Raw genomic sequence first — 21,616 nt, 5'->3', positions numbered from 1 at the left:
ACGTATTTTTTCATAAAATGTGCAGAAATGCAAAAAAAAATTTTTTCCAAACTAAAAATTTTTTTGGTCTTAGAAAAAAAAAATAGAATTTTTATTATACGCCCTTATGGCTTTTCACCGGGACCTTTTGCCAGTATACGCCCTTATAGCATCTGGAACGCGATATAAAGTTAACTATCTTGATTGTACAATTGTCAATAATAAAATAAAAAATAAGATAAATACCAGGTAGACTTATAGTGATTCTTCAAAGCTCTTATATATAATTAGGTTTGTTTATTTATATAAAAAAATATTAATAATATCGGCCAGGATAAAATTTGTGCGCGTAAATATTCATCGAAAAATTTTAAATGTCGTAATATGCCAGCATATATACGTTGTAAAAATATTTATATGGAATGTATACTGATATATATAAATTGTATCGGATATCACATTTATCTGATAGGATCGGAGACTTTTTTAAGCAGTTATTCAAGGGAATGCTTATAATATAATAGCCTGGAAGAAAATTAACTCTAATTTCACCGGTTATTTATAATAAAATAGTCTTTATATTAAATTATCCTAGTTTTTTTTTTCTTTAATAAATAATTTATCTAAAAATTTGATTTATTCGGTATATAACCAAAGTAAATCCTCAGTTGTTCGAGAAATACGAAGGTCAATATAGTATGTGGTGCCAGACGTACAAATGCTGGAACGTACCCCTGTTTAAAAAGTTTTATTTATTATTCACGATTATTGATGAGTTTCATTATTAAAAATTAAATAAAGTAAACAAACATAAGTTGTTTCTTACCTTGAAGAAACCCATTGGTCCCATTTTCGCGGTATACAACACCAATTGACCCAAATTCTATTTAAATAATAGATATTAGAATAAATTGAAAAAAAAAAAAAAAAAAAAAAAAAAACTGAATTTATACTAAAAAAAAAATAAATTATTTTTATTATTTTACCTTGTACTCTCCAGGCTTAGCATTCATAGCCCGTGTTTTAAGAACATCTAAAGGCTGTGTAAGAGTCGTCGCAATCGCTCCCTATAATTTAATAAAAGTTATATTTAATCTCTTAAAAAAGCTTTTAAAAATGTTTGAAAAAAAAAAAATGGTATTTATTTACAAGTGGGCTCCACCCTTTTTTAGGCCATATCTAAGTGAAGAATTAAAATTTTTTTATGTTTTTTATTCTACTTGTTTTTACAGCGGATTTATGATAGCAAATTTCGTGGAAGAAAAAAATAAAGATTTTGATAGCTTTTTTGCCTTCAAAAGTTGGAAAAAATTTTGGCTCATGTTTTTGGATAAAATTTCTATTTTATCTTTTTTGATGTTTTTGATATATATATTTTTTTGAAAAGTATATTAAAAAACGATGAATTTAAAAAAAAAAAAAGTTAAGTATCACAATTTTCTAAAAAATTTATAAATTTTTTTGTAAAATTGTGATAATCAACTTTTTTTTTTTTTTTTAAATCGTTCACTGAAAAAAAAAATTAACTTGATTCAAAAGAAAAATTCATGAACCAAGAATATAATTTTGAAGAGGATAATTGTGTTGAATCAAGTAAAATTTCCTTAAATCAAGAATTTTTCTACTCAAATCAAGAATATTAAGTTCTTCAAAATTATATACTTGATTCAAGAACATTTTTTTTCTGTGTTTATTTTTATATGTATTTAAAAAAAAATATATATATATATATCAATAAAATCAAAGAGAAATTTAATTTTAAAAAATAAAAATGAAAATAGTTGACCCCACTTGTAAATATTTACCAAAAAAATTCAACTCTTAGTACTTTTAAATAAAATTTCGTAATTCCTTGTAACTTTTTAAAATTACTCAATCCCACAAAAGTGAGTTTTAACTAGAGTTGATTTTTTTCTCAAATATTCTGGAGTAAAATACAAAATACTTACAGCTGATAAACTTGCTGCGAAATGCGTTAATAAATTATCGTTAAATTTACCAGAATTTAAAAGATACTGTTTTATTTGGTCGTAAAAACTTAGTTGTCCAATGGTCATTAAAATAGCGCGTCCAGTAGCTGTTGAACAGCCATTAAATAACTTAACAACACCCTCCTCACGGCAAACTCTTATTAATCCATCCAACGCATGTTTGTAACTGTGTAAAAAATAAATTATTAACTACTAACATAATTTATAATAAATAAAAAAAAATTTATTCATACTTTCGCCGTTGTTCCGGTGGTAATTTTATGTCATTCTGCATCCGTACATTAATAAGATCTCCAGGTGTACCAAAAACTCCACCAACAGCACCCGCAGATCCAGCAATTAAAAGCTTTTGATAAAACGGTAGGGGTTCACCAGGCTTCTCAATAGCTTGCTTAGCAACCTATATTAACACGACCATGAGATTGTAAATAATATTTTGTTGTCTCGATGAAAAATTTAATTATGTATTTTTAGAATAAGTTTTCTGATTTAATAAAATTCCTTATTAATGATTAAATTAATTCTAATTCTAAATGAAAATTAAATTAGCTGATATCTGAAAATTTTTATAATTTTTTTTATTTCAAAAAAATTAAATGAAAAAATTTTACGTTGAAAATTTGAAAAATTACCTGTGCAATTTTTTTCAAGTATTTTTTTACTTATAATTTAATTGATGGAAAAAAAAAATTTTATAATTTTTTTTTATTCCAAAAAAATTAAATGAAAAAATTTCAAAAGTTGAAAATTTGAAAAATTACCTGTGAAATTTTTTAAAAATATTTTTTTACTTATAATCTAATTGATAGAAAAAAATAAAAAAATTTTTGAACGTTGGCTAATTTTAGTATCATTAATTCTAATACTATTAAAGCTTGTGTTTTTATTACCTCATAAACTCCAAATCTTGTTGTTGAATATGTACCTTGACGCAATAAAGAAGCACTAAGGCCGTTATATAACGCAAAAAATCCCTGTTTTTTAATAATATTCATCGTGTGCTTTACTATCGACATTTTTCCCTCCTGCTGTGTTTGTAATTGCACCTAAATAATAAATGAAAATTAAGTTAGCCGACATCGAAAAAATTTTAGAATTTTTTTTTTATTGAAAAAATTATTACAAAAAAATAAAAAAAATTTTTCATTGGTAAAAATCTTGAAAAACTGTAAGTACAATTTAAAAAAAATATTTTTTTGTTCTAATTTAATTATTAAAAAAAAATTGAAAAATTATAAAGGTCGGCTAACTTTAGCATTATAAATAATAAACAAAATAAACATTACCTTGACTATAATATTTTTATGTTAAATATTACGTAATTTATTTGAATACCATACAAATAACTAATTCCAGTAATTTTATTAATAAACCTAGTTAAATAATTTAATCTTGCCGCTAATAATAATTAACTACTTAAGTAATTATTTCATAATTTATAAAATTTAAAGTACCCATCTGAAAATTTTTATAATTTTCTTCTATTAAAAAAATTAAAAAAAAAATTCTACTTATAGAAGATTTTAAAAATTACACGTGCAACTTTTTAAAAATATTTTTTTACTTGTAATTTAATTGTTGAAAAAAATAAAAAATTGTTGAATGTAAGCTAATTTTTAAATGAGAACTAATTTAGCAGATATTTATTAATTTTTAGAATTTTTTTAACAAATAAACAAATAAACTATGGCAAAAATAAATGAAAAAAAAAATTTACATTTATAAATTTAAAAAAATTATGAATGCAATTTTTTAAAATAATTTTTTAGAAAAGATTTATTTGTTAAATAAAAATAAAAAATTATCAAGTGATTGCTAACTTTAATTTTAGTTTTTTTTTTTTAATAAATACCTTTAATAAATCCAGAGGATGAGTTACACAAGCAGCTCCAGAAGATGCGACTCCACCAAAATACCATCGAGAAAGTTTTTTCGAATCTTGGGAACCCATTCTAATTTACCTACTTTTTTTATTAAATAATTGAGTAAAATAATGGAAACTACTCTAGTCTTTTAAATTATTAAAAAATCAAGAGTTAAATTCTGAAATTATAAAATATTTATTAAAACTATGTGAATTGCATTACAAGTTATTGATTAAGATTACACAGCTAATCTATTATAAAAAAAAGAGTAGCAAGGTGAATGACTCGTTTTTTGCATTATCACTCAATAATTATTTAATTTCTTCTTTTAAGTAAAAATATAAAATCAATAAAAATTCTTACATGCTCATTAATTTGACAATTTACAAAATAACAATTAATTTGATTGTATAAAATAAAAATATGTATATAAATAATTATAAATAATGAATCGCACCGTCAATAACCACGCGTTGGAACGGAATGACTTGTGATAATATTTTTTTAAATTCTGACCACTATCACTTGATATTAAACACTTGGTATGTATACAGTATAATTTTATTGATGTGTTGATGGTCGGCCTCTACTTGTACGGATGCTTGTTTGATAAACTGGTTGTTGGTTGTTGAACCAACATAGCATATTTGATTGAGTAGGTATTAGTGAGTTTCTGAATTTGATGGCTTGAAATTGATGGCCTAACGTCATGGAAAGTCGCAAGCGCGCGCATCAGCTGACAGCCACGTGTTTACTGACAGTAAATTTATAGATTTATTATTTTTTACGGGCTAGCTCAATTTATTTAATGACAGAAAAAATTCCATATCTAATTTAAGATCATTAATTTTTTATTATTAGTGCACAGTTATTTTTTTGTAAATATTATGTTTTTTTTTAATATTTCATATTTACCCGCTAAAATTTTGAGTCCTTGACAGAAAAATTAACTTAGGTCCTCTAGCGCTCACATTACAAACAATATAACATTTTTTTGTTTATTATTTATTAACTAAGAGTTGACATAACTATGTTTATACTTTAACTGTCATCTGTCATATTTGACATTTTTAATTTGTAAATAATTTAGTTTTAATTGTGGATAATAAAAAAATTGTAATTTTTTATAAAATTAAAGCTAGCAATTATTTTAATATTAATTAATATTTACAAATTTATTTAACAAACAAATTTCCTCCAAAAAATTATTTAAAAAAAAATTACATTTTTAATTATCAAAAATTTCATGAAAATTAAGTTAGCCGACACTCAAAAATTTTTGATTTTTTTTTATTAATTAAAAAATTATTTTTGAAAAATTTTGTACATGTGAAAATTTTTTCTTTAATTTTTAAAAATTTATTTTTCAATAAAATAAATTATAAAAGTTTTCAAATGTCGGCTAATTTAATTTTCGTAAAATTTCTACGAGTCAATTTTTTCCTGTCATAATTTATTTGTTAAAAAAATTAATGAAAATTAATTCAGCAGATTCTTGATCATTCTAAGAATTTTTGTAACAAATAATGACAAAAAAATTATAAATAAAATTGACATGTAAAAATTTTTAAACATTATAAATGCAATTTTTTAAAAAGTTTTTTGAACAAATTTATTTGTTAAGGTAGTTGTAGCGTGATAGGCATTTCAACAGAAAATTATGAAATTTTTTTTATTGAAAGATAAATATATTAATAATTCACTACCAAAATTTCAGATCAATTGACCGCACCGTTTTTGAGTAATTAATTTTTGAAATTGCATCTTTTACACGTAGCGGTATAGAGAGATGATAAAGTTAATATGAAATCTTTGGCCCACTCGAGTGGTACGGAAGATTTCATACTAACTTTACCATCTCTCTATACCTCTACGTGTAAAAGATACAATTTCGAAAATTAATTACTCAAAAACGGTGCGGTCAATTGATCTGAAATTTTGGTAGTGAATTATTAATATATTTATCTTTCAATAAAAAATATTTCATAATTTTCTGTTGAAATGCCTATCACGCTACAACTACCTTAAAGAAAATTAAAAAATTGTGAAGTGACAGCTAGATTGAATGTCAGAAAAAATTATTAAATTTATCAAATATCTGCTAAATTAATGTTCATAATTTTTTAAGGTATGTAAACAATTTTACATTATTGATATTTTTTATGATATTAAAGTTAGCAGTCACTTGAAAATTGAAAAAATTTTTTTTAACAAACAAATTTGTTCCAAAAAATTATTTTTAAAAAATTGCATTTTTTAATTTTTTTAAATTTCTACATGTCAATTTTTTTGCCATAATTTATTTGTTACAAAAATTAAAAAATTATTAAATATCTGCTAATTTAATTTTCATATATTTTTTTAAATTTCTTCTTTTGGAATAACTAAAAAAATTTTTTTTTTTATAATTAAATTATTGTTGAAAAAATTTCTTAAAATTATCAGAAGTTTTTTTGTTTCACAGCTAAATTTGGCGCCCCTAGCGGTTTTGTAAATGCCGAAAAAAGTCCGCAATTATACAGTAATAAGGCGGTAAAATGACTGTATTAAAACCATATTTAAAAAATTGTGTCAAATTAAACAACGCTTGGACTGGGATTCGAACCCAGAACCTCCCGGGGACATGTCGGCTACTCTACCATTTGAGTTACCCGGTCTATACCATATTATTTTTTTGCTTATTCTATATACATTAAGCCACACCGTCCATCTTACGATAAGCATATTTAAAATTAAATAATATAATTATATATGTGAAACAATATAACTTTTCGATTTTAGAAAATTTGCAACTTTCTAAGTGAGAAATTAAAAATTGAAATTAAAATTAGAATATATTTACTTAACATATGTATTATTTTATATTAATTATCGCTAAATACCTAATTAAAAAATAATATTCTACATATTTTTTATTCAAAAACAGTATTTGTTTTTGCAAAGTAGCGATGGAGAATAAAAAGCAAAATTTGAAATTTTTCATTTTATTCATTTCTAACATAGAAGTAAACTAAAAATAAAACTAAATCTTTAATAATTGTCTATTATGTCAGAAAATATTCGGCAAAATTACTGTATTATTACAGTAATTATTTGGAATTTTTTGAGTAAAATTTGGGCATTAATGCAGTAATTGTATAGTATATTTTTGGTAACTGTACAGCAAAAGTGCAGTATATATACTGTATAACTACAGTATAAAAACTGGCCAAAACAACTATAGTTTAACCGCATTATTACGGTATTTTTACGGCATTATCAAAACCGCGAGGGGCTTTTCTAATAATTCGCTAGATGGCAGGGAATGGTTAAAAAAAAATGTCGCAAAAGAACGAAAACCAAATGATGTGACGATTTTACACAATAATAGTATTAGAAACTGGAATAAACGAGTGAATTTTATTAACAATACTATCAATAATAATAACAGTGAATAAATATTTAATTTAAGAGCTTTTATTAAAGTTTACTTTAAACAGATGATGCAGATATAGAGAAAAATTTTTTAATGGTGGTGAAAGATCAATTGAGGAAAGTACCGTACTATACATCGTCGAATTTAGAGTAAGAATAAAGGTTAAAAATGTCGTTATTTAATAAGCCGAAGAGAAATATTCGTCGGCGATCTTTCAATGAAGAGTATGAAGACAATGAAAACAGAATGGAGTGTGATGATGTCCAACCTGTGGTTAAATCTAAGCCCAAGAAGAAGGAAAAACCCAAACAAACGCTCCTGAGTTTCGGAGAGGAGCTCGATGAAGGTTAGACTTTTTTTTATTATTAATACCAATTAATTTGATTTTTTTTTTTTATTAAAAAAAATTCATGAAATTTGAGTCTTGTAATTGTAATAATCGTTGATTATTTTTCTACAGCTGATGACGGGGAGGTTTTTAAGGTGAAGAAGTCATCGAGGAGCAAAAAACTGATGAAACAACTTGATCACGAAAGGAGAAAAAAGAAAGGTGAAGAGAAAATGCAAGTGGACTCTGAGCAAGCAAACGTGTCTATTAAATGCGACAATGATTTAGAAATAAAGACAGATGATCTAGTAGTAAGCTATCTCTATGATGTCTTTATTAATATTAATGTCACTTGAATTTTAACGTCTACTAAGTACCTGATTTCCATTTATTTATGCAATAGTTACTATTATTATTATTATTTTGATAATGAGTGAGGAAGATTTTAAGTGCCTTGAAAAATGGGATACTTTATTATTTGACTGTTTTTATTATTATTATTAATGTTAATTGTCAATACTGTTTTCATTTTTATTAACATTGATTTTTTTTATCTAGGTTAAAATTAAAAATTCTGGACCACTAATTCTTAATGGACGAGCTGCACTAGTGGCTGGAAAGGACGATTATTCTTCGGATGAAGAAGATGATTCAGCGGCGCATAAATTTAGAAAAAATTTTACCAAAACTGACCCCATGAAATTATTTTTAGAAAGTAAGTTTATTCTTAATATTTATTTATTTATTGCATCCAAAACCATATACTTAGTAGAAACGCATGTTTTTATTGTTTGTTATTTTTTATTATTCACGAGATTTATTTTGGTTTGTGACGTTACCAATTCTTTTTATACATCTGTTCAATTAATTACAAGAGAATGTGTTCTCGGAAAAATAATTTTTTCACATACATTTTTCACTTGACTACTTTCATGTACTAGTTATGAGCCTGATGAAGACTCAATAAAGAGTCGAAACGTTGCAATATTAACAATAATTATTGTAAAAATGATATGATATCATTATAAAGCTCATAATGAATCTCATATTTTGGCACTAATATGAGATTCATATAAGAGCCATATCAATACTTCGAAAACCCGTAATAATTAAAATACCTGTGAGAACGAATTTTTTTCAAGTAGATTAGTAAAATTTTCATTTTTTCTGTTAATCAGAAGAAATGTATAACAATTGAGAAAAACAGTATTTTTATCATCTACTTAACTTTCCTCCTTGACTTTCTTAACTTGGAAGAATATTTAGAAAAACATTGACTATCTTGGTTTAAAAAAAATTTTTAACTGAAAAAATTTTTTCGTCTCAAGATAATTATTTTTTATTTTGAAAACAATTTATATCGTCCTAAAAATTTCTTTAATTTAATTATTTTTCATTATTTCCTGTATATAGTTATGACTCAATAACTTTATATCACGATTTAAAAAGGCTAACAATATCATTATGATTTTATGCAGATAAGACCATCATTAAATTTTGAATTGAATTCAATATCATTATGATTTCATAATGAAATTATGTTAATATCATCATGGAAATACTATCCTAACGAATTTCCAATAGTAATAAAAAATTTTTTTCTTGAATTATGAATAGAAGGCAACAATATCATTACAATATCATAATGAATTTGAAAAATTTCAGCCTGATTCCATCATGAGTTTACGCAGATACTATTATGACTTCAGTATGAAATTATGCGTTTGTCACTATGGATTGGTCACGGATCCCCATGTGACCGATCTGTGTAGATCAAATTTTATAATGAACCATAATCAAATTACTAGAAATTTTTTTTCTCCAATAAGAAAAATAAAAATTTTATAATCTAGTTAAAAAAAATTCGTTTCCATAAGTATTTTACTTATTACAGGTTTCAAATGTATTGATATGGCTTTTATATGAATCTCATATTAGTGTCAAAAAATGAGATTCATTATGATATTCATTATGAGCGTCATAATGATATCATATCATTTTTACACGGGAACATGATGATTTTCTTTTTCTTTTACTGATTCCAATTATCCGTGATTCTTTTTAATTATTATTTATTCTTAATATTTATTTATTTATTTATCTGGTAAGGAATTTTATCGAGGTGTAAGAATACCTGTGTATAGAACCAGTACAAAAAATAACAGTTTTAAAATACATAGACTTTTTTAAAAAATTTATGTCGATAATGGTAATCGGAAAAAATAGACCTGGAAAAAATTTTAAAGTTATGAAAAATTCATATTATTTCATTAAAATTATTATAAAATAAAAATTATAATAATAATAATTGTATCACACCCACAATTTTCCTGAAAAACAAGCACCCTCAGAGTGATCGCTCCATTTTTTGTTACAAAAAAAATATTATTATTATTATAATTTTTATTTTATAATACTTAATTTTAATGAAATAATATGAATTTTTTATAACTTTAAAATTATTTCGGATCTATTTTTCCCGGGATTCGTCGATAATACGATGCAAAGAGATAATGAGTACAAAAAATAATAAATTTCTAGAGAAAAAAATACAAAATTATAAATAATTCAGAAAAAGAAATATCCAATTAAATACTCGCATTTTCTTTAAGCATATTAACCGTTAAGGTTTGTTATCCAGTAACTTAACTTTTTTTTAACAATTTTTTTATTACAATCTATAGTTTTCATATCAGTAAGGAGTTTGTTATAATATTTAATTGCTACATAATAAGCATTCTGTGTACTAATAGTTTTGATAATTTTTGGTAGTACTAGCAACTTAATAATTGGTAAACTATTTTATTTAAAAAAATATTTATCTTATATAATTTTTAGGTGGATGCATTCCTGACGCTGCTATGATACACGCTGCTAGAAAAAAACGACAAAAAGCTAGAGAATTAGGAACTGATTTTATACCTGTCGAAGAAGTACAAACGTACGTATCTAATCCTACAATCATTTAATATTCTTATTGTTTATTTTTTATTAAATTTAATCTATTATAATTTTTAGTGAAGAAAAAGGAAAGTCAAGGCTAATACGCGAAGAAGATCACGATCGTAGTGACGATGATGAGTCGCACGAGCGAATGGATATGACAGTTAATATAGAAGCTCGTGATAAAGAGAAGCGAAGAGAAGCATTTTTAGCATCACAAGTTCCCATAAAACGTTTGTCTCTTAATTACAATCGTAATGTTGATTTTAATTTAAAATATGCTATGCATAATCTTGCAGTGTCCGACGACGAGAGCGAGCATGGTAATGAAGAGGAAGAGTGGGAAGCTCAACAAATACGTAAAGGAGTTACTGGCGCTCAAGTAATATTTAATTATTTTACCACAATCTTTTTTTAATATACAATTATTTATTTTTATTTTTTTGGTTAATTATTTATTTTTGTCATTGTAGATTGCAGCTGCTCAACAGGATTCTCTTATGCAACAACAGTATTCAATGGGTCTAAATAATCAATATGTAACAGGTACAGGAGTGCATTTAGAAATGGGTATGATGCCAGTAGCTCCTCCACCACCATGTATTCAACCGCCAGATCCTGAAAAAATGGTTCCTGTGTCTCCTGAAGAAATTCGTGAAAAAATGCACTCAAGGTTTTATACATCTATTTATTGTTAAAATTTTTTTTTTTATTTAATTTACATGATTAGAAAATCAAACGCGCTTTGCGCGATTCTGTCAAAATGTTTATTATCGACAATTTAATTAATCAATATTTTTACAAATTTTACTCATTAAAATTTAACCGTTGCCATAGTAACCGTTGTTGTAGTAAACGTTGCCATAGTAACAATTGTCATATTAACCGTTGCTATGGTAACCGTTGCCATAGTTACCGTTGCTATAGTAACTGTTGCTATGGTAACCGTTGTCATATGGACTGTTGTTATGGTAACCGTTGCTATGGTAACGGTTTCTATGGTAACCGTTGCTATGGTAACTGTTGCTACAGTAATGGTTTCTATGGAAACCGTTTTCATAGTAACTGTTGCTATGATAACCGTTGCCAAAGTGGTCACCATAGCAACAAAAAGCGACAACAATTAAAATGTCACATCAACTTTTTAATAAAGAATTACCGTTGCTATAGTAACTGTTGCTATGGTAACCGTTGTCATAGTAACTGTTGCCATAGTAACAGTTGTCATATTAACCGTTGCTATGGTAACCGTTGCCATAGTTACCACTGCTATAGTAACTGTTGTCATATTGACTGTTGCTATGGTAACCGTTGCCAAAGTGGTCACCATAGCAACAAAAGCGACAACAATTAAAATGTCACATCAACTTTTAATAAATGATTACTTTTGCTATAGTAACTGTTGCTATGATAACTGTTGCCATAGTAACATTTGTCATATTAACCGTTGCTATGGCAACCTTTGCCATAGTTACCGTTGCTATAGTAACGGTTTCTATGGTAATTGTTGTCATAGTAACTGTTGCTACAGTAACGGTTTCTATAGCAACCGTTGCCATAGTAACCGTTGCTATGGTAACCGTTGCCAAAGTGGTCACCACAGCAACGAAAAGTGACAACAATGAAAATGTCACATCAACTTTTTAATAAAGGATATGCTAGATAAAAAACCTTTTTTCAACAGAGTAATTAATATTTTTTTGTTCAGAGTCTCGAGTTTAAAACAAGTACGTCATAAGCACCAGCAGGATCAAGTGCAATTGAAAGAAGAACTGCTGCAGTCGTTGAAGGAATTAGAAGAGGGTGAAATTCGTGCGCCTCAGCTAGCTCAACGCTTCAAATATTACCAAGAGTTGCGTGGGTATGTCACTGACTTGGTAGAGTGTCTTGATGAGAAGGTGGGTTTTCACGATGTTACGTTATTTTCTTTTTAATTGCTCGCGTCATTTTTTATAAAGTTATTCAATTTATATTTATAAACTTTTTACAATACTTTGAAGGAAAAAAATAAATGGAATTGATTTTTAAATTAGCACGTATTGATAATTGTTAATTCAATTGCCAGGGGTCTTAATCTTCTCTGTATTTATTTATGTATAAGTTTTTTTTAATATAATAATTTAATATAAAATAAATTATTTAAATTGGGTGAGTATCGCAATTTATCGCGAATTAATGCCCAAAAAAAATACTTTTTGTGAAAATTATCATGGCTTTGGAACTTAATTGAAAACTCCAGTGATGTATAACTCTAGTAATATTTATATTTTTAATTGAACTATATAAATTATAATTGTAATGAAATTGTAAAGGAGTACTATTAACTTCCATAGTCAATTATAAAGTGGAATATTAAATGATAATAACAAAAATTTTTTTTTCTGTTAGCTGCCAATGGTTACAGGATTGGAACAACGATGGCTGGACTTGTACGGTGAACGTTCTACTGATCTTATGGAACGACGTCGTCAGGATACACGCGATCAAACAGAAGAAATCACGTCTGCTTCAAGTCAGTTATTTATTTCTTTGGATTTTACCAAACGTAGACAATTTTACTTCGATACTTTTTAGTAGATTTTATAGAAATTTAACTATTGCATTGGTCCTCATGATGGAACTTTTGAAAAATTTTACTATATTCTGACTTAACTCGACGAGCTAAGTCAGAAAATACATATGGTTCAAAAGTTTATATATTAGGGTGCGTCAAAATTTAATCTTCGAAAGCAACCTTTTAAAATTGAAATTTTGAGTTCCACTTTTAACAGAAGCTGTATTTGGGAATTTCCTGATATATTTTGGTGGGTCACAATTTATTTGATATTCACATAATTTTTTAACAGGAGTTTCGTTTGGCCAAATTTTGAAATTTTTTAATTTCAAAAAAATTGCTTCAACAAAACTCCTGTTAAACAATTATGTGAGCATCAAATAAATCCTGACACATCAAAATATCTCACGAAATGCCCAAACCTAACTTCTGCTAAAAGCGGAACTCAAAATTCCAATTTTAAAAGGTTGCTTTTAGAGATTAAATTTTGACGCGCCCTATTATATATGTATGTGTTTATATATGCGGTATTTCATGCCAAATCGACCACTTTTGAACTCGACCCCTTTAGATTTGGCTGAAACTTTATCATTCTTTCCTACCCTTTGAAAAACATTTTTTCAAATTTTTTCATCCAACCCAAAAAAAGTTATGAATTTCCCAAAAAAGTGGCTTTTTTATTTTCAAATAGCCATAACTTTTTTAAACATTGATCTTTGGGTATCTTTTTTTTTTTTTAATTTTTGTTTTTGAATGAACTTTTCGAAAAAATACACAAAAAAAATTAAATATGATCAATTCTATAAAATAATCGGTTTTTTTTAGCACAATCGTTATTTTTTAGAAGTTGATCACTTTTTTTTTTTATTTTTTTTTTCTCAAAAAAAACTTCAATCAATTTGACAACTATTCCCGCTCATCCCGGGCAGGGCCGACTTTTTTTTATTTAATTGGAAAAAAAAATTGTCAAATTTTCTAAAATAAAAAAAATTTTTTTTTGTCAAATCCAGTAAAATAAGCTTCAATTTACATACCTGCATGAATTTCTAACATAAAAATTTCCCCAATCGTTAATAAAATTTTACTATTACATTCGTTTTGATTTATTTTTGATAAACTTAATTTTATATTTCTTCTGAAAAATTTATTTAATTTATTCATTAGTATCAATAAATGTAGCTGTTAATGAAATCTACTTCCATTTCGGCTACCGAATGGCCTTTTTTTTTATAGCTACTAAGTTTATAAAATATTTATTGTTTATATTAAATATATTTTTTATTTTATTCAGGAGGGCAAGCTATGAGGCGAGGTCCAGAAGATGATGCGCGAATTCGGCGAGCGACAGAACGCGAAGGTCGACGAGCACGACGGCGAAGAGCTCGTGAGCTGATGCAAAATGTTCCTAAGCACAATGACGGTATGTCAAGTGATGACGAAGTTACTGAGCAGCAAAATCTAGCTTTTAAGCAGGCAAAAGAGGAAATTGATGAAGAGAGTAGAGATATTTTTTCTGATGTCATGGATGATTTTTGCACCGTTCGAGGTATTTTAGCTAAGCTAGAATCCTGGAGAGAAACAGACATGGAGGCTTACACAGAAGCTTATGTTTCATTATGTATTCCTAAAATAATTTCACCGATAGTAAGATTACAACTTATCACATGGAATCCATTAATGGTAATTATTTCATTTCTTCACAAAGGTTTTACTAAAACTAAAAAACTCTAATATTAAATAACATTATATGCCTCAGACAAAGCATAAAAAATAATTGAGAATTAATAGTATCAATAAATAGAGTATTTGCAAATGAGTTCATGAAACTATAAAAAAAAAAAAATAAAAAAAATTATTCATACTAAATATTTAATACATCCTATTTTTAACAGGAAAGTACTGATCTAGAACGTACCAAGTGGTATAATGGATTACTATTATACGGATTAGATAAAAAAGAAACAGAAGAATCACTCAGGCGTGATCCTGATGTGAGATTAATACCACTCGCTATTGAAAAAATAGTAATTCCTAAACTAACTTGTAAGTTATTTATAACTTTATCACTACTATAAATAATTCATATATCTTTCATTTTCATTCAGACATTGATAATATGTAATCTATTACTTTCTTTTATCAAAATAGCCATTGTGGAAAAAATATGGGACCCAATGTCTACATCACAGACTCTGCGGCTTGTTGGTACCGTCCGTCGTCTTATCATCGATTATCCTAATCTCAATGAGAAAAGTAAACAGCTTCAGCTGCTTTTCACCGCTATCTTAGAGAAAATAAAATCTGCCATTGACAATGATGTATTTATGCCTATTTTCCCAAAGTAAGTTAATATTTACATTATGATTTACAATATGGAATTTTTGATTAGGCAATATTGCAGGAGTTTAGATAAAACTGAAATAAAATAAAAAATCGAAAAATTGATCTTTTTGAATATTTTTTTTTCAAAGTGTTCTTCTACACGGCGGATTTATGAGAAAAATAATGAAAATTAAATATTTTGATGTTTTTTTTTTTTTTTTTTTTTTTCATTTCAAAATTCAAAAATTTTCAAATTATAATATTCTAAAGTTTTTTTTTCTAATTTATTTTATTTTTAGCGTTCTTTAAGAAAAAAAAATATTTTAATAACCGGAAAAAATGGTATCGTCATCATTTCATTGAAAAACACCTAACATCATAAATTTTTTAACTTCAAATGAAAAAAAAAAAAAACTATTTTATCAAAATATTTAATTTTCATATTTTTTATCATTTTTATCATAAATCTGCCGTGAAGAAGAACAATTTGAAAGAAAAATATTCAAAAAGATCAATTTTTCGATTTTTTACACTTAAAAATAGGTGGAGCCCCATTTCTGCATAATTACCTTTGTTTATTATACACTAGCAAGTCACTATGTGACTGCCGTGACTTGTTAACTATAAATAAATAAAATTTTGCTTTATTAAATAATGAATTTTGTTAAAATGCACTGTACTTTCTTAAATATTGACGTTTTTAAAGATATAAGCTCATCCCGATGTTACACTCATCAATAGCTTTCATTTGAGTACCCACATGCATTTTGATATATTTTTCATGTATACATATACATAATATATATATAAATATATGAAAAATTGATGTGGGTACTCAAATGAAAGGTCTCGAAGAGTGTAATGTCGAGGTGAGTTTATATCTTTAAAAATGTCAATAGTTCTCAAGATACAAGGTCATTTCTCAATTATGTATCTAGAGATAGAGCATTTTTTAATGCAGCCTAAATACTTATCATCATAAATTGACTATCGGTGAGAATGATATGAAATCTTGAAAAGGCACAAATTCAAGTCAAGACCTTTGCAATGACACTAAATTTCACTAAAAAAAAAAACCGATTTTATCATATGACTATCCTGGACACAAAATTTTTCTTATTCTCTTAAGGTAGTTCTTTCCCAACCTATAGTTTATGCTACTGCTGTCTTCGTCACGCGCTAGTGTTGCCTCTCTTACGGGCTATTGCTAACTTACTTCCACGCATGACTTTATTCGTTTACTTTACTAGTTTATCAATGATTTCTCAAAAACTATGTGGTAGGGAATTCCAGAATTTTGTAGGGTAATTATACATGTATTAATCTGAGTAATATTAGTTTTCCGTGAAATTCTTAAAATTTCTTCAATACAAAAATAATAAAACTTCGCGGTTTTCTCTCTCTTGTCCCATACCGCCTGTGTAAAAATGTCATTTTCAATTGCAATTATCTTCGGTTAGACGTAGTAAATCGTCTCTAAATTTTAACAGCGTATGTATTTAACTACTTCTATACGGAGTCTGGGAGATTTCTTAAATTTTTGCTTTTTGGGCCTAACTACCTTAATAATATAGATTATAAACTCTTAATTTTTGGTTTTTTTTTTTTTACAGAATTTTAGATCCGAAGCATCCATTTTTCCAACGACAATTCACTATGGCAGTAAAATTATTACGGAATATTTTAAGTTGGCAAGGATTGCTTGGAGATAATCAATTGAAATCTTTAGCGATTACTTCACTACTTAACCGATATTTATTAGCAGGCTTAAGATTTTCTCTTCCGGTAGACGCATTACATAAAGCTAATATGGTACTTACATTTCATTCAATACTTCTTATCAGTTATCAGTTATTCTTGTATTAATTAATCTTACTATTAATAAATGTTTTATTTGTAGATTATGACAACAATACCACGAGCGTGGCTTCATGGAAGTGCTGTTCAAGATTTAAATATGTTTGCGACTCTTATTAATCAACTGAGTGATAAACTAGATCAAGCAAATCCAGCTCATCAGTAAGAATTAAAATTTTACAAACGTTTTGATAATAAAACTGACTTTTATTAATGTATTCTTATTTTTATTCTTAGCGAAGCGTGGGAGTACTCTCAATCAATTTTACGGTCCATAAAATCATTATAAATGTCGATAATTCATAGGCTGCTAAAGATATCGTAGATATATTTAAAAAGGATCTAATTAAATAAGACAAAAAATAATATGAAATGCTTTGTACATTCTAATTATTGGATATTTAAAAAATAAAATTTGACTGTTTTAAAATAATTTGTATAGAAATTATTTCGTTAGATAGTTCAGTGATTTGTAAATAATTAAAAAAAATTAAATTCATTAACTTGATAAATTCGTACAGTTTTTTTTTTTCATTTTATTAATATAAGTTCATTGTAAAATAAAAAAAAATTTATTATTATAAGTACTAAGAAATTTTAGGAGCTCTAAATATAAAACAGGTCAGAGATCAATTATCAATTTATTTATTTTTCAACATATTTTTTTATAGCAATAAAATAAAATAATATTTCAATTATTAACTAATAAATGAAAAATATGATAATTAGAAGGAGAGAGAGAAAGATTGAAATAGAAGAGGTATTCTTAGTAGCCGCAAGACGCTGCATGGTCTCAATGTTTGTCTCTATTGGGACAATTACACCTATCAAATAAGTTCCAAATTAAGCGAAAATTTCTGTCCTGTTTAAAAATATTGATTGAAAGGAATTAAAAATGATGAAATTCAAATTCTTTTCAATAATTTCAATTCTTTTGTTTGTACATATAGATATACAGTTTGCATGGAACGACCGCTTCTCAATTCTTTTCAATTAGTATTTTTAACCAGGGTGATTACTTCTCAGCCTGGTGGAAAAAAAATGAGATCCAATGTAATGTCTACATTACAGACTTTGCGGCTTGTTGATATCGTCCGTCGTCTTATCATCGACTATCCTAATCTCAATGAGAAAAGTAAATAGCTTCAGCTCCTTTTCACCATGATCTTAGAGAAAATAAAAGCTTCCGCCGACAATGATGTATTCATATCGATTTTTAAAAAAATTTTAGATATTATTACGGAAGATTTTGAGCTAGCAAAAATTGTTTGAAGATTATCAATTTAAATTATTAACAATTACTTTAATACTTATTTACAGGTTTAAGATTTTCTCTTTCAGCGTACGCCTTACATGAAACTAATTATATTATGACTATACTGCGAGCGTGGCTTTATGGAGGTATTATTTAAGGTTTAAATATGTTTGCGACTCTTATTAATCAACTGAGTGATAAATTGAATCGAGCAAACTCAGCTCATCAGTGAGGATTAAAATTTCACCAACTTTTTAATCATAAAAAAAAAACTTTTTTAATAATTTTATTAATTTATACTTATTCTTATTTTCCCGCTATGATTTTATGCAAATTTTAATGCATTCGGCTGGATTTTGAAAAACTTCGAAAAAATTTTTTGGTAATTATGCAGAAGTGGAGCTTCAACTATTTTTGAGTGTAAAAAATCGAAAAATTGATCTTTTTGAATAGTTTTTTTTTTTCAAATTGTTCTTTTTCACGGCGGATTTATGATAAAAATAATAAAAAGTATAAAAATTGAATATTTGGGTGATTTTTTTTCATTTGAAGTTCAAAAATTTTTTAATTCTGAATATTTTTAACTTCCCGCTAAGAAAATTGAAAATTTTCAAAAATCGGGAAGTTATTGGTTTCACTCCGTTTTTCAAAAATCAAGTTTTCATCAGATCTCGACGTTGTGAGGTCCTAGGAAGCTTCCCTGACTATTCCCGCGAGGGTGTCACTATGTCTGTATGTATGTATGTGTGTGTGTGGATGTATGTAAACCTCTTATAACTTTTGAACGGTAAAACCGATTTCATCGCGGTTGGTGCCATTCGAAAGGGCTTCGCCAAACTTAGATTTTAAATACTATTTGGACTGATTTGGACCGATAGATTTCGAAAAATCTAAAAAAAACTAAGAAAAAAATTTTTTTCAAATGTGGTGTTTTGCATAACTTTGAAACGGCTGCACTGATCGATTCCAAAAACTAATCAGCTCTTAACCTTGAAAAACCACGTCGATTGCCGCTAATTCGGTCAAAATCGGTTGATTCGTTCGAGAGATATCGTGCAGGAAAAAAAACCCAAAAAAGTGTTTTTTCAGAATTACTCCGAAATTTCTGGTTTGACCAATTGAAACTTAGAAATTCTTTATGAGGCTTGAAAAACTGCGTAGAATGCCGCCAACCGCGTAAAAATCGGTTCATTCATTCAAAAGTTATTGTGGTTTGAAAATTCAAAAAATAGTCTTCTATGAAACTTTTATCAGACTTTTGAGCTTAAAGAGCTCAAAAGCATAGAAGAGGTATATTCTTGAGCTTGGAGAGCTCAAAACAACACAGATTGTATTTTTGAGCTCGAAGAGCTCAAAAACTTCGTACGTGCAATTTTAAACGCCCAGGTATTAACGGAATTAGCGGGAAGTTGCAGGGATGGCCTTTAGGGTCAACCGTTTTCCTAATTTTTTTTCTAATTTATTCTATTTTTATCGCTCTTTAAGAAAAAAAATATTTCAATAACCGGAATAAATTGCATTATCACCATTTAATTGAAAAACACCTAAAATTGTAAATTTTAGAAATTAAAAAAAAAATCACCAAAATATTCAATTTTCATACTTTTTGTCATAAGGTAAAAGCCCCAATAGATGATCATGTACCAGTATATGATCACTCCATGTATTTGTATACCTATATTTATGAATATAGATATACAAATACATGGAGTGATCATATACTGGTACGTGATCATCTATTGGGGCTTTTATCTTAAATCCGCCATGAATAACATTTGAAAAAAAAAAAAAAAAAAATATTAAAAAATATCAATTTTTCGATTTTTTATTTTATTTCAATTCTATCTAAAATAAGTAGAACCCCACTTCTGCATATTTACCAAATTTTTTTTTGTTATATTTATTTAGGTTTTTCAATAAAAATTTTTTACCTAAGAAAATAAAACAATAACTAAAACATGTAAAAATTATATAAATTTATAATAACAAACAATATTTGATACAATTAAGCAAAACTCGCGAGGAATTGTAAACATATTATTATACATTTAATTATAATAGCACTTACAATCATGCAATTGCAAGAACTGATGTACAAATTTAAATATGTCAATAAATATCTTTAATAATACCAAATTTTTTTCACAAAAATATTTTTTTGGAATCACTTTTCATCTTATCTCACTATTGCCGCAAATCGCATTATTGGACAATTCATTCAAGAGATATTGCTTTTGAAAAATATATTAAAGTTTTATTTTTGAGCTCAAAGAGTTCCAAACTTGAGGTAAGAAAATTTTCGAGCGTCTTGAGTTTGTAAATAGCGGGAAATTCCAGTCATGGGTTGGATGATCAGCCGTTAGTCTGATTTTTATTCTTAGCAAAGCGTAGGAGTTCTTAAGTGTAAATAATCCATAAACTGCTGAAGATATCTTAGAAACGTTTGAAAAAAATCTAATTAAAAAAAAATACATTATAATTATTGGATATTTTAAAAATATAATTAAACTGTTTTAAAATAATTTGTGTATAAATTATTTCTTCAGATACTTCAGTAATTTGCAAATAATCAAAATTATAAATAAAAAAATAAAATTAATTGATTTGACGAAATCATACAGTTTTTTTTTTTTTTTTAATTTCACTAATATATTTTGTAGTAAAATAAGAAATAAAAAATTTATCATTATAAATACTAAGAAATTTTAGTAGTTCTAAATATAAAAGAGGCCAAAGTTCAATTTATTCGTTTTGAATATATTTTTCCATGGCAATAAAATAAAATAATATTTAAATAATTAACTATAAGTAATAAATATATTGATAAATAAATAAAAAAATGTATATTGTTTAGTTAAATATGGTAAAAATTTTTCTTTCATAATTATCAGGAGGGTAACGAATAGATATATATATATATATATATATATATATATATATATATATATATATATATATATATATATATATATATATATATATATATATATATATTTGTGTATTCATTGCTGTATAAACATGTTTAGTCTTGACTCATATACATACATTGATATATGGGTATGTAAAGAGGACATGATGAGATTGGAGATAATCTGTCGATGGGATAA

The 21,616-nt window shown here is 26.4% G+C and overlaps 2 protein-coding genes across 7 annotated transcripts; one reads left to right on the top strand and one right to left on the bottom strand.

The window, feature by feature from the left end:
• Window positions 1–585: 585 nt before the first annotated feature.
• On the bottom strand, window positions 586–4,548 carry LOC123259820 (mitochondrial dicarboxylate carrier). 4 transcript variants are annotated; one of them, XM_044720543.1, is made up of 8 exons: window positions 4,199–4,548; window positions 3,823–3,934; window positions 2,861–3,016; window positions 2,204–2,370; window positions 1,929–2,136; window positions 966–1,046; window positions 806–862; window positions 586–713 (listed from the first exon to the last, which is right to left on the bottom strand). In XM_044720543.1, exons 2-8 carry the CDS (start codon window positions 3,919–3,921, stop codon window positions 603–605), a joined length of 879 nt encoding a protein of 292 aa, XP_044576478.1. In that variant the 5' UTR covers window positions 3,922–3,934; window positions 4,199–4,548; the 3' UTR covers window positions 586–602. The 4 variants fall into 4 exon arrangements, with proteins under 4 accessions (XP_044576478.1, XP_044576475.1, XP_044576477.1 ...); XM_044720540.1 differs by having other exon boundaries at window positions 3,823–4,013; window positions 4,293–4,548; XM_044720542.1 differs by having other exon boundaries at window positions 4,293–4,548.
• Window positions 4,549–7,128: 2,580 nt separating this feature from the next.
• On the top strand, window positions 7,129–17,687 carry LOC123259816 (PAX3- and PAX7-binding protein 1). Of its 3 annotated transcripts, none has more exons than XM_044720536.1 (15): window positions 7,130–7,596; window positions 7,711–7,889; window positions 8,137–8,293; window positions 10,417–10,519; window positions 10,597–10,754; window positions 10,821–10,903; window positions 10,995–11,194; window positions 12,230–12,419; window positions 12,910–13,033; window positions 14,367–14,755; window positions 14,968–15,118; window positions 15,224–15,416; window positions 17,011–17,209; window positions 17,298–17,416; window positions 17,492–17,687. In XM_044720536.1, the coding sequence occupies exons 1-15, from the start codon at window positions 7,419–7,421 to the stop codon at window positions 17,541–17,543; spliced, it is 2,475 nt and encodes an 824-aa protein (XP_044576471.1). In that variant the 5' UTR covers window positions 7,130–7,418; the 3' UTR covers window positions 17,544–17,687. The 3 variants fall into 3 exon arrangements, with proteins under 3 accessions (XP_044576469.1, XP_044576471.1, XP_044576470.1); XM_044720535.1 differs by having other exon boundaries at window positions 7,145–7,227; window positions 7,315–7,596; window positions 10,597–10,903; XM_044720534.1 differs by having other exon boundaries at window positions 7,129–7,596; window positions 10,597–10,903.
• The last annotated feature ends 3,929 nt before the right edge of the window (window positions 17,688–21,616 follow it).

This window comes from Cotesia glomerata, linkage group LG2, assembly GCF_020080835.1.
Source record: "Cotesia glomerata isolate CgM1 linkage group LG2, MPM_Cglom_v2.3, whole genome shotgun sequence".
NCBI classification, from domain to species: Eukaryota; Metazoa; Arthropoda; class Insecta; order Hymenoptera; family Braconidae; genus Cotesia; species Cotesia glomerata.
The sequence above is the reverse complement of the archived record's forward strand: the minus strand, read 5'-3'. Positions and strand labels throughout refer to the sequence as shown.

Coding starts and splice junctions, on each gene's coding strand:
- LOC123259820 (XM_044720543.1), bottom strand. CDS start 3,921: ATGGGTTCCCAAGATTCGAAAAAACTTTCTCGATGGTATTTTGGTGGA. Junction 2,371..2,860: donor CAAGATTTGGAGTTTATGAG/GTAATAAAAACA, acceptor GTGTTAATATAG/GTTGCTAAGCAAGCTATTGA. Junction 714..805: donor GACCAATGGGTTTCTTCAAG/GTAAGAAACAAC, acceptor CTTTTTAAACAG/GGGTACGTTCCAGCATTTGT.
- LOC123259816 (XM_044720534.1), top strand. CDS start 7,419: ATGTCGTTATTTAATAAGCCGAAGAGAAATATTCGTCGGCGATCTTTC. Junction 11,195..12,229: donor CGTGAAAAAATGCACTCAAG/GTTTTATACATC, acceptor TTTTTTGTTCAG/AGTCTCGAGTTTAAAACAAG. Junction 13,034..14,366: donor AGAAATCACGTCTGCTTCAA/GTCAGTTATTTA, acceptor TATTTTATTCAG/GAGGGCAAGCTATGAGGCGA.